Here is a 12535-nt window from a genome sequence, read left to right on the forward strand (position 1 = left end):
TCCAGACCCCACGCTGCACTCAACTGTCATGGCTGCTTAGGGTCCTGTTGGCTGCCACAGGTTTCAGTCTGTCCTAGTTTTCAGTGGCTGCATGGTTCTAAGGAAGTTGGCACGTAGGAAGCACTCAGTACGGGTGTATCTGTGATTGTCCTCATGACTAGACTGGGGCTGTGGGTTTGGGGAGGAAGCCCTCAGAGGGCGTGTGTCCTTCTCATCTTTTTTTTTTTTTTTTTTTTCCCTGCGAGAGACAGAGACAGACAGAGAGGGACAGAAAGACCGGAAGGGAGAGAGATGAGAAGCATCAACTCGTAGTTGTGGTACCTTAGTTGTTCATTGATTGGTTTCTCATATGTGCCTTGACTGGGGGCTTCAGCTGAGCCAGTGATCCTTTGCTCAGGCAGAGACCTTTGGGCTCAAGCCAGCCACCATGGGGTCATGTGTGTGATCTCACACTCAAGCCAGTGAGCCCACACTCAAGCTGGTGAGCCCATGCTCAAGCCAGTGAGCCCATACTCAAGCTGGTGAGCCCATACTCAAGCTGGTGAGCCCATACTCAAGCTGGTGAGCCCATGCTCAAGCCAGATGAGCCTATACTCAAGCTGGTAACCTCAGTGTTTCAAACCTGGGTCCTCAGCATCTCAGGCCGATGATCTATCCACTGCACCACCGCCTGGTAAGGCATGTCCTTCTCATCTTATCAAGTCAAGGATGCCCACCATCACCATGGCCCAGCCCACGCAGGTCACTAGCAGAGGTGTGTTTGTCAGGTTTCTGCACTCACATCGCCCTTTTTCTCTTACTGTACTTTACTAATTAGAAATGAGTCATACAGTCCACTTCACAGCCTTTTAATTAAAAAAAAATGAGTGGCACATGACTTTATGACTTCGTTTTATTCCGTATTGTAGCCAGTTGTCACTGTCTTGCTGCCCAGGTCACCCACATCTGGGACAACATCCACTCTGCCTCTGGAGGTGGTGGTGGGTGAGTGTTCAGAGTTTCCACTTATTATTAGCTGGTTAGTGTTTGTGTCCTTGGCTCAGGACCCCTGAATGCTTCTTAGGCCATTGGTACAATGACCTTGGGACAGTCAGGCTACTGGGCCACTTCTACCCTCTGCTGTGAGACCATTAAATATGCATTTTAATGGCTATAAAAAGACTAATTACAAGAAGTGGCTACTGTGTCACAGAAAATCAAATGTCTAGCCTGAGCACATCGAGAGTACAGAACTAACTGAGTGGCAGGAGTCCAGGCCCTTGTGAACCAGATGCTAATGGCTTGTGGCCATGTGACGCAAGCGGGTGTCCTGGTGAGTTCTGAACTCTGACGGCGGTCTCTGAGGGATCCACTGCCTGCACCAGCTGCAGCAGGGCCCCGTCACGGGCACCGCAGCGAGCACACATGCCGCCCCCCCCCCCCGCTGCTGCCACGTCAGGGATGACTTGATGGACTCCTTACGTGTTTTCATGGGGTCTCCATAAAGTCTCCTGTTTACTCCATTTTAAGGAAAATTTCCTTCTGTTCTGACAGTCTGCGCCTGGGTTCTGTCTTTCCTGTGTGATGTAGTCACAGCTCAGCCTTCCCCTGGGGGCGGCTCCAGCAAATGGGAGCCCACCCAGCCACCTCAAGTGCCATCGCCGTCCGGCTGGTGGTGTTTCCAGTGGTCTGGCTGACAGACGGAGCACAGTGAAACTCATGCTCGCTGGTTCTGCAGGTTTACCTGGCTAAAGGGTTTGTTTTAGAACCTAACTCATTTGTTTTCTCAGTGACAAGAAAAGCCAGTACCAAACCATGGAGGGAGGGGAGGCAGTTTTGGAGTCTTTCTGGGACGGGTTTCATGGCATAATCCTCTCCCCCAACATGTCTCCTTAAGGAATTAGAATCCCACCTGTTCTCTGTGCAAAGTGACAATGTGGCTATAACGTGTTCTTGTGTCTCAGCTTTGGAGCGAGTGGTCGAGGGCTCGCCCGGATTAGGACCTTCCACCTTAGCACATTGTTTTTCTGTGCAGTAAACAACAGGTAGTTACATCTAGATTGTAGAATCAATAAATTTTAAAACTATTCTTGTAATTGTGAGGCCATTGTGAATTTTCAGTCCTCAGATGTGGATGTGAGTCAGAAATGGGTTTACCTTTGGGCCAGAAGAGGAAGCATTGTTGGGGGATGGTTTGGGGTTAATCCTGTGACCTCAAGGTAATAACTGTGATTAAACATTTGCCTGGCAGACACTGGCTCTTCCATTAGAGCAGATTAACTGTGGCTGGGTCATCTGCCGAGAGAGCGCTTTTGCCTGTGGACAGCAGGTGTGGGTCCTGCCCTCGGGCTGGCTTGGCCCAGGACACCTGATCCTGCCCTCCCTCATCACACAGCCTTCCACTTTATCCCGGTTCATCAGAAGCCACCACTGTGCAGCAAGGACACCTAGAGCCTGGAGCCTGGGGCCTGGATGGCTGGTGGGGCCCAGCACACAGGAAGGCTGGCCTGTCCCTCCAGCCCCTGTGCCCCAGGGTTTCCTCTGCTCGGGCTGGTCCTCAGTCTTTGTCATCATGAATGAGCAGAGTGACGAAGGGGGCGCAAGCCCAGGTGAGCGGCTTCCCCAAAACTCAGGTGGGTCTTAGCTGGAGGAAGACCCTCGCCCTCCAGAGCTTTGGTGGGCCTCGCAGGGTTGTGTCTGGGGAACGGGAGGAGGTTTGAAGCCTGCTCTGCCCTCTGAGATGCACAGTAGAAAAGGATCAGGCCCTGGGGGTCTTGAGGTCACAGTTTTCTTTGTTCAAACTTTGTCACCTATCCCTCCTTAAAAAATAGAAAACGAAATTTGAGTGTATTTAGAGGTATAGGTAGTCAAGGAATCGTAAGAGCCATCCAGGCGCTATGTTAATCATGTTTCCTTGTTACAGAGATGCAGGTGAGTCTCTCAGGCAGAAGCGTTTGATTTTTACTGGAGTGTCTCAACCGCAGCAGAGTTGAGAAGTAGACTCTTGCGGGCACGTCCTACTGGGAGAGGTTGCTGCCCTGCGCCTGGGGTGGCCTTGGCAACAGGGAGCGGAGGCCCTGTGTCCACAGGCACTGCTGGGTGGTGTCAGGACGAGCTTCTGAACGCGAGCCCGGTCCCAGTCTCCTGGCCTGCCGGCTTGCGGTTGCACTCCAGCTTGGTGCTCGCCACACGGAGATGCTTATTGGCTCCTAATGGGCTGTCATTCTGCTCGGCACATGAGTGCTTTTGGGTACCACCCCTGAGGGTGGACTAAGTGGACACTTAAGGGAGATGTATTCTCTTTAAAGGACTAGCGACTAAAATGGTTTACAACTCTTCTAACAAGAGGAAACATGGTTGGTTATAAATGCTGGGGCAGTCGCCAGACTGCAGGGATTCACCCAAATGCTGAGGGTGCTGTCTCCTGCTCCTTTGTTTACTTCGTGTGTTTGTACGTTTCTGCCCTCATACATGTGTTGCTTTGGTAACCCCCAAAAGGAGGAACCAGGTACTGGGGTCAGCAGCCAGTGGCCCACTGCGCCCTCCTCACTATGCACCCTGGTGGCTCCCGCCTGTCCTGTTCTTTGTTTGGGGTTGGGGGCGTTTACTCCACTGGGTTTCCGCCTCTGTTGTGAGGCTCCTCTACAATGTAAGCAAGTCACTAAGTGCTCACCTAGCTACAGAAGTTGTTCCTATTCCTTTTCTGCTCCCACCGAGAGCTCTGGGGACACTTCTTACCTTTTTAGTTTCCTTCGAGTCCTCTGTCAGGACACCTTGTCTTAGGTGTTCCTTATCACAGCGGACAGATGGGGGTGTGTTTGGTGCCTGTTTGATGGCATGTCTATGAGCCACCTGCGCCCTGTGAGCAACAGATGCCTGGGAAAGAGGTCAGGGCCCTGGGGTTAAGTACGGGGAATTGCTGGAGGGACGTGGTTCTGCCTGTTCGGCTGGCGGAGGGTTCAGATGGATAGCATTTACTTGTGAACAAGACCTGAGGGCCACGACTACCGGCCTGTGCTTCCCCCCCAGTGCACAGCCTGGAATTGTGGCTGGCACTGAGCTGAGGGGGGACCTCGCGGAGGCCCGGGGACTCTTGGGGAGCTGCTGGCGGGAGCTGCGCAGCAAGGCCCTTCCCGCATTGGCTGCCTTTCCCCAGAGATAAGAAACATGAGACCCAGGAGCTTGACATTGTCCAAGGTCGTGCGGCCAGGCTGGCTAGTCAGAGGGAGGACCTAGAACTGGCTGCGTCCCCTCCCTCTCTCCTGGAGCAGTTGTCCCCCTTGAGTCAGGGCGACCATGGCAGGGCCTAGCCCGAGTGTCCTCTAGGTAGAGGCTGGTCTAGACACAGAGCTCTTTGCATCTTCCATTCACTCCAGAAACACTGTCAGGAGCTGTGCTCTGTCGGCCATTGATCCTTATCACTGGGAAAGTAAAATTGATATTCCCAGAAAAAAAGGTGCTGGTGGTGATTTACTGGTGGCAGTTACTGGTTGGTGGGCACAGTATTAGGGGACTTGGCTAGGATTTAGATCAGGAGGTATAGGTGGAGCCAGCAGTCCCTGTTCCTGGGCCCCTTAATGTGCTCACGTTGAGTGCCCCAGCCAGTGGCTTCTGGGGTGGCATCAGCGTCCCTGGTCGAATGTATTGGGGTGCCATAGGCCAGGGCTCCGTGTCAGGGATTGCTGTCAGAGTGATGCCCCTGTGGGTTTTCTCTCCAATTTGAATTCAGAGCACATGTTCAGGCCCATGCTTTGTAATCTGGAGTTAGACTTTTTAAAAAATGTTTTATTTAGTGATTTCAGCAAGAAAGGAGGCGGGAGGAGGGAGAAGAATTGGGGGGGGGGGCATTGAGCCGTTCTGTATGTGCCCTGACCAGGGATCGAACCAGCAACCATTGTGCTTAGGGATGATGCTCCAACCAACCAAGCTATCTGGTCAGGGCTTAGGTTTGGGAATCTGGGAGTGAGCTCACACATTGAATTTGGGCCGAGTCCTCTGGGCTCCTCCGTGGCCTGCCTTGTGGTATAGCCTGGGGACCTGGGTCAAGCTGTCCTGACAGAACAGCCATGGAGGTGGGGTCCGAGGTGGCCACCTGCAGGCTATGTCTTATGTCACCATTAGCGAGATCTGCTCCACACAGTTGGGGGACCACAGATGAGGCTGCTGTGGCTTGTTAGGATTTAGAGTGCTGTCAGAACAAAACCAACCAGCTGTCTCTGTGCGGCCCTTGTCCGAGCAGGGTTTTTCCTGGTGCTGAAAGTTACAGGCCAGTAGTCGGTGGAGTTACATTTAAGATATTTGTCACCAGGAGTTCCAGTGAAGCATAAGGTCTGTGGGACCCGAAAGGGATGGATTGGGACTTGAAGTTCTTAAACAGAAGGCTGTCCTTGGAGTTCTTTTTACCTGAGCCCCCTCCCTCCACTCCAATAGGGAGCTTTAAAAAGTCAGAACAACACAGAGAAGTCATTGTCTGTGATCCCAGCCCCCACAGGGAGCCCCACTTTCCCTCGAGCTGCCCTTTCAGAGGCTGCCATCCTATTGTGCGCATGCCGTGTCACCCGCTCTTCATCCAGCTCACCGTGGGCACCTTTCATTCATGGCAAATGCGGCCCCCTATCCTTTAAAGTAATAGCAGTGTTATTACATAGTGAACCATTTTTAAAACCAAATTGCCACTAATGGGCCATTTGGTTGTTGAGCAGGTTTATCCATATAAAAAGAGCTGTATGTTTGGTCTAAAAGTGTCTGGGTCATTGTGGGGAGGGGTGCAGACATGGCGTCTGCCAGAAGCCTGTGCCTGCGGAGGGTCCCCTCCCTTCCCGGCCGCTGCACCCCAGGACAGGCATCTGCCTCCCGCTGCCCGTGCCCTTGGCTGGAGTGTGCCGGGCAGTGAGGCGGGGTTGGCGCCGCTTTGCTCGGACCCTGCTCTGAGGTGGACAGCTTTCGTGTACTGTGTTCTCCTTAAGCTGCAGGCTGCCCGCTGTCTTTAGGGAAGTAGGGGAGAGGAGGTTGCCCTCTCTCCCTTGCCGGCTGGCCGTGGTTCTGGGAGCTCTGCTGCCTCCAAGCTCTTGGTGGGGAGGAGGGGTCCGGCCTCTGTGGGGGTATGGGGATAATGCAGGGTCCAGGGGGGCACAGTGCCTGCGGGCAGGGCACTGGCTGTGTAGCCACGACCTTGGCTTTTTCATTGTTGAGATTCACCCTGTTTGTCCCTCACTGTAGATGAGGTTTTCTATGTCTTGGCCCCTCTCTCTGTTCTTTGAAAGCAACAAGCAGTGCTTTTTTGTCAATGAGTTGTGTTTTGGCTTCAGGGCAAGGAACACCCCCCCTTCCCCCGTCCCCAAGATGAAGGTGTGGGGGTGCCTCTGTGCCAGCACTGCTCCCTCTGTGGACTCTGGGCTCAGCAACACCAGGACACCCTCCCTCTCTGGGTTGCTGACCGCTCTGTCCTCTCGACAGACTAGACTGAGGTGTCCAGGCCCCGTGCCTGGGGCCTTATGCCCCTGCTGGGCACATGGACCCCTCTCATGGTCAGACTATTGTCAGGATGATGGGGGGAGCCATTCTGCAGGGGTTCCTATACTCATGTCTGAGCCCCCCGAGGCATCCAGCTTGTTTCACTGAATTTCTGGGGGTAGTGCTCAACTTGGTGGCTGAGGAAGTACAGCCTGGCTGTGTGTGCTGGGGGATCCTGCCTGCTGGGTGGGGGAACCGCAGGGGCTCCACCCATGCCCAGACCTGGCCTGTCTGCCCGAGCTACCCAGGACGGTGTGACTTCCCCACGTGGAGACTGATGTGAGGGGTACACAGGGGTCCGATTCTCCAGCACCGCCTTCTCCTCCTGGATTTTGGGTGGGCAAGGATGGGACTCTGGCTCTCTTCTGCGTTTGCCAAGGACTTTTCTGTAGCTGCCAAGTGGCTCCGTGCTTGTTGTGTTGTGTTGGTGGAGGGTGCCCAGGTTCTGGCCTGTCCCACTTCCTGTGGTGGATGACAGCCTGAGCCTGCCGCAGGCCCCCAGGACTTGTGCTGAGGAGGGACACCAACGGACCCGGCCTGGCAGCACTCAGTGCCGTGGCTCAGGACTTGTGCTGAGGGAGGACACCAATGGACCTGGCCTGGCAGCACTCAGTGCCGTGGCTCAGGACTGGTGCTGAGGGAGGACACCAACGTGCCCGGCCTGGCAGCACTCAGTGCCGTGGCTCAGGACTGGTGCTGAGGGAGGACACCAACGTGCCCGGCCTGGCAGCACTCAGTGCCGTGGCTCAGGACTTGTGCTGAGGGAGGACACCAACGTGCCCGGCCTGGCAGCACTCAGTGCCGTGGCTCAGGACTTGTGCTGAGGGAGGACACCAACGTGCCCGGCCTGGCAGCACTCAGTGCCGTGGCCAGTGCCCCGTCCTGGCTTCTCAGTTCTCTGCAGCCAGTGCGAGGGGCCGGGACCCTTGAGGGCTTCGCTGGTTTGGGGTCTCGGGCAGAGTGTGGTGTTGGCCGGCCACCTGCATGTCTATGTGCTCAGAGGAGGAAGACTGGTGACGCATGGCTCTCAGAGCCACGTGCTCTCATCGGCGCCCGCTCTGTCCCCAGTGCCCCGCGCTTGGCCCAGCTGTGGGGTCCCCTCTGAGATACCCCCTGCCCCAGGCCTGCCATGCCCCTGGTTCCCTGTGGCTTCCATCTCCTTTCAGCTTCAAAACTGACTTGAACTGTTTCCCAGTAGGAGATGGACAGTCAAGAGAGAATATCCCCATCATGAACAATGGCGACATGGAGAGAGAGAGTTTCTTTGAAGGAAAGAACATGGCACTTTTTGAGGTAAGTTGCACTTTCTCCTGCAAAAAGCAGGGGTCAGTCTAGTACATTAATTTGGACAAGTGAAGAGGCCGTGGTGTCAATGCCCCCCAGTCTCAGGGTGGACTGAGGGTTTGGGCCGCCTGACTGGACGCTGTGCAGGGGGAAGCTGGCAGCCGTCCTGTCCCTCAGGCCTTTCACCGTGTGCCTCTTACCCAGTACCTCTGTGAGGCTCGGAGTGGCTGGCGCCTGGGCTGTCTCAGAAACCCTGACCCCTCTTGCTGGGTGAGGGGCTCTGCTCAGTGTGGCCTGGAGCCTGATCTCTAGCCCCAGACCCCTGACTTCAGACTTGCTGTGACAGGCTGGTTGGCCCTGTTCAGATCTGTGGGCTTTAGGACCAGGGGCAGAGCCGGTCTCCAGATGGCCCTGGAAATGGGCTCTCTGGAGTGTCCACATAGCCGGAGCTCTGCTGAGTGATTGACCTGGTCAGTTTGCAGTTGTTTTAGTTTGGGATCCACATGACTAATTCCATGTCTTGGTCCCAAATAGGAGGAAATGGACAGTAACCCCATGGTGTCCTCACTCCTCAACAAGCTGGCCAACTACACCAACCTGAGCCAGGGCGTGGTGGAGCACGAGGAGGATGAGGACAGCCGGAGGCGCGAGGTCAAGGTACCCCACCTGCCTGTACCCCGAAACCTTCCAGGACCCCCTCAGGGCTGCTCTCCTTCCCTCTGTTTGTCTATGATAGGACCCTTAGTCTCTTACCATTTTCCTGTGACATTACTTCTTAGGGATGTGTTTCTAGGAATCTACCCTAAAAAAACAAGCAGAGCTGCCTTTAGGATTCGTGTAGAAAGAGGTTCTTTGGGAGAATTTCTAAGAACCACGCCACACAGATGCCCCTGAGGGGCTGGTGGATTGTGCACAGCTCTGGGCCAGAACCAGACTTAGGACAGTGTCTGCATGGGTGTAGACGCCCATGGAGGGGGCTGGTGGATTGTGCGTGGCTCTGGGCCAGAACCGGACTTAGGACGGTGTCTGTATGGGTGTAGACGCCCATGGAGGGGGCTGGTGGATTGTGCATGGCTCCGGGTCAGAACCGGACTTAGGATGGTGTCTGTATGGGTGTAGACGCCCATGGAGGGGGCTGGTGGATTGTGCGTGGCTCTGGGCCAGAACCGGACTTAGGATGGTGTCTGTATGGGTGTAGACGCCCATGGAGGGGGCTGGTGGATTGTGCATGGCTCCGGGTCAGAACCGGACTTAGGATGGTGTCTGTATGGGTGTAGACGCCCATGGAGGGGGCTGGTGGATTGTGCATGGCTCCGGGTCAGAACCGGACTTAGGATGATGTCTGTATGGGTGTAGACGGCCATGGAGGGGGCTGGTGGATTGTACACGGCTCTGGGCCAGAACCGGACTTAGGATGGTGTCTGTATGGGTGTAGACGCCCATGGAGGGGGCTGGTGGATTGTGCACGGCTCTGGGCCAGAACCGGACTTAGGATGGTGTCTGTATGGGTGTAGACGCCCATGGAGGGGGCTGGTGGATTGTGCACGGCTCCGGGTCAGAACCGGACTTAGGATGGTGTCTGTATGGGTGTAGATGCCCATGGAGGGGGCTGGTGGATTGTGCACAGCTCTGGGCCAGAACCGGACTTAGGATGGTGTCTGTATGGGTGTAGACGCCCATGGAGGGGGCTGGTGGATTGTGCACAGCTCTGGGCCAGAACCGGACTTAGGACGGTGTCTGTATGGGTGTAGACGCCCATGGAGGGGGCTGGTGGATTGTGCACGGCTCTGGGCCAGAACCGGACTTAGGATGGTGTCTGTGTGGGTGTAGACGCCCATGGAGGGGGCTGGTGGATTGTACACGGCTCTGGGCCAGAACCGGACTTAGGATGGTGTCTGTATGGGTGTAGACGCCCATGGAGGGGGCTGGTGGATTGTGTGCGGCTCTGGGCCAGAACCGGACTTAGGACGGTGTCTGTATGGGTGTAGACGCCCATGGAGGGGGCTGGTGATTGTGCGCGGCTCTGGGCCAGAACCAGACTTAGGATGGTGTCCGTGCGGGTGCAGACAAAGCCACAGTGCACATCGTTGTGTTGAGTGTGTCTCTGTGGGAGAAGGATGGCTGATTATTTGTTTCTAACTTATTGTATTTCCCCATGAATAAGATACACCGTTTTCTGAAAAATTTGGGGTCTAAAAACTGGGTACGTCTTATACAGTGGTTGTAGTTGGTTTTTTTTTTTTACTTGCATTTTCTGCTTTTTTGGGGGATGAGGAGTTGTATGAATTTTATGATGAATAAAATTTGAGTTCAATAACTTTATGTAATACATTTAAAAAAAATTTTAGGCCTCAAAATTAAAGTATGTCTTATGCATGGGAGCATCTTATACATAGAGAAATATGGTACTTCTCTTTGGTTTTTAAATTCTCTTGCAATAAGTCTGTATTACTTTAAAACCAAAGATACAAACTAAAAAAACAAACAAACAAAAAAACCTGTTTAACTACTAGCAGAATCCCTCTAGTGTAGGCCGCAGCTTCCAGGGGTCCTGATGGGCCCTCTCTCTTCCTGCCTCCCCTGAAATCGGGACAGAAATGGGCATTCCCTAAGCCTTGGCAATAGTTCTACTCTTCTGGTCACCTCTTCTGCAGCTGTCCTGCTGAAGAGTGAAAACTGGCTTTTCTCTTTTAAGTGGTAGTTTCCCCGTTATTGGCTCTGAGAACACCACAGGAAGGGTGCAGTGTTCTGAGGGGAGGGGTTCGTGAACCAGGCTCTTCCCCAGTGAGCAGGATACACGGCCATGGGGGGCTTGAGCCCCTGGCCTCCCTGAGGGGTATGTTGCTTTCTACAGTGTTCTGCCTGCTGGGTGGGATGACTAAGTGACCCCCACAACGCTGAGCTGGGACAGAGTGGGAGGGGGTCTCCATGGCCACCTCCTTGCCCGTCTCTTTGCCACCCCAGCATGTCCCCTGCCCATCAGGCCAGCGCTGGGGCCGAGGTGCCAGGAGCTCAGTGTCCACCCAGCCTTGCTCACTTTCCTTCCAAGCGCCTCCCTTGTGTCTGTGTCTGGCCTGATCTTGGCCCCTTGGGCTCCAAGCCAACGCCCTCTTCCTTCTCCTCCCTCTGACTGTAAACCCAGCAGGATTAACACTTGTTTCCTGACACTCGAGGGTGTTGCTTCTTGTGTTTGAGAAAAACTACTTGTTCAGGATGGAAGTAGTAGAGACGGGAACCTGAGGTGTGGCCTCCATGTCTAGCCCTGATTGCCTGTATTTTTTTCTTCTTCTTTTTCTGAGTAAGAGGAGGGGAGATAAACAGACTCCTGCATGCACCCCGACTGGGATCCACCCCGCAACCCCTGGCTGGGGCCAATGCTCTGCCCTTCTGGGCCATGCTCGCAAGAGAGCTATTTTTAGTGCCTAGGGTGGAGGCTCCATAGAGCCATCCTCAGCACCTGGGCCAATGTGCTCAAACCAATTGAGCCATGGCTTCAGGAGGGGAGGAGAGAGGGGTGGAGAAACAGATGGTTGCTTCTCCCATGTGCCCTGACTAGGAATCAAACCTGGGGCTTCTACATTTCTGGGCCAACACTCTGAGCCAACTGGCCAGGGCCCTTGATTATCTCTTAAGCAGAGGACAGTGGCCTCACAGCAGTGTTGTGTCTGGACTGCACCTTTCCTGGTCTCCTTGCCATGATTGTCCTGGTTCCTCAGGAGCCTGTGGCCATCCTGGTTGTTCATGTAGCCACTGCCCCACCCCCCGCCAGGCAAGGAGCAGGAGATGCCAGTCCCAGGTGATGCCATATGGGAGACGACAGCTTCAGACGGGTGCCGTGGGCACTGCCTATGGTTTCATGGGCTCTTGCTCTGTTTTCACTACAGGCTCTTGCTCTGTTTTCACTGCAGGAACAAATACGTGTTCATGCATGTATTTGTCCCTCTGTCTGCTGGAGCTTGTGTTCCAGGGAGACATTGGACTGCTCCAGGAAACAGATGCTTTTCTGTAGGGACCTGGGTCCAATTGCTTCCTGGAACCAACCCCCAGTCTCAGCTTGTAGCGTCACCAGGGCCTCCGCCTGCTGCTTCTCCTTTTCCCAGGCCACATGGCATAGCCTAGCCGGTCCCAGGTGTCCTCGCTGCACAGACAGAAATGCAGCCCAGACCCCTCGTTGAAGTTTCTGTTGAGATGTAACCCAAGTGTTCAGCCTGGTGAATCTGAACAAAGCACGTGGTAGGGACCCACAGCCAGATCGGAACCTAGAACGGGACTGGGTTTCACTTGCAGGAGGGGCGGCTACCCCGTGATCCTCAGCAGGGCTGTGTAGCCAGGTGGGCAGGTGTCAGTGGCTGTGAATCTAGTCATCCCACTCGGGACTGAGTGTAGGTCCTCGGGGACGGGAGGAGCGGCTGCCCCTTATTGTCCCTCTGGCCGACCAGACACAGGAGCTCGTCCCCAGAGATGGGATGTTTGTTTCCCCCAAGGCTCCATCTCCAGGGCCTCAGAGCTGGTCAGGTGGATCCTTCAAAGCTGCCTTTTATGAGAGAATTGAAGGCCACTGTGCCCTTCCAGGGTGACTCAGGACCATGTCAGCCGCTGGGCACAGAACTGGCTCTGGTCAGGCGGACCCACGTGAGGCCTGGAGTTCCAGCTACTCTGACTGGAGGGCTTGTTTCAGCCTCCTCTTGTGGCTTATTGATCTCTTCGTATGTTAGCTAAGATTATAAAATAGAAGCCGGCAGTTTGCATTTCCATTTTC

General features: G+C 54.7%; 1 protein-coding gene across 11 annotated transcripts in view; it reads left to right on the top strand.

Moving 5' to 3' along the window:
* Positions 1–12535, top strand: part of SLC12A7 (solute carrier family 12 member 7) — a 91070-nt gene that overhangs the window by 47558 nt on the left and 30977 nt on the right. For 4 of the 11 annotated variants that reach the window (XM_066375010.1, XM_066375032.1, XM_066374993.1 and 1 more), the window contains exons 2-3: positions 7691–7785; positions 8311–8433. In XM_066375010.1, coding sequence (XP_066231107.1) covers positions 7691–7785; positions 8311–8433 — 218 coding nt within the window. Of the gene's footprint in view, positions 1–2391; positions 2613–7687; positions 7786–8310; positions 8434–12535 lie in introns of those variants that run through there. The other 7 variants (XM_066375002.1, XM_066375021.1, XM_066375075.1 and 4 more) reach the window with 5 other exon arrangements.

This window comes from Saccopteryx leptura, chromosome 1 (assembly GCF_036850995.1).
Source record: "Saccopteryx leptura isolate mSacLep1 chromosome 1, mSacLep1_pri_phased_curated, whole genome shotgun sequence".
Classification (NCBI taxonomy): Eukaryota; Metazoa; Chordata; class Mammalia; order Chiroptera; family Emballonuridae; genus Saccopteryx; species Saccopteryx leptura.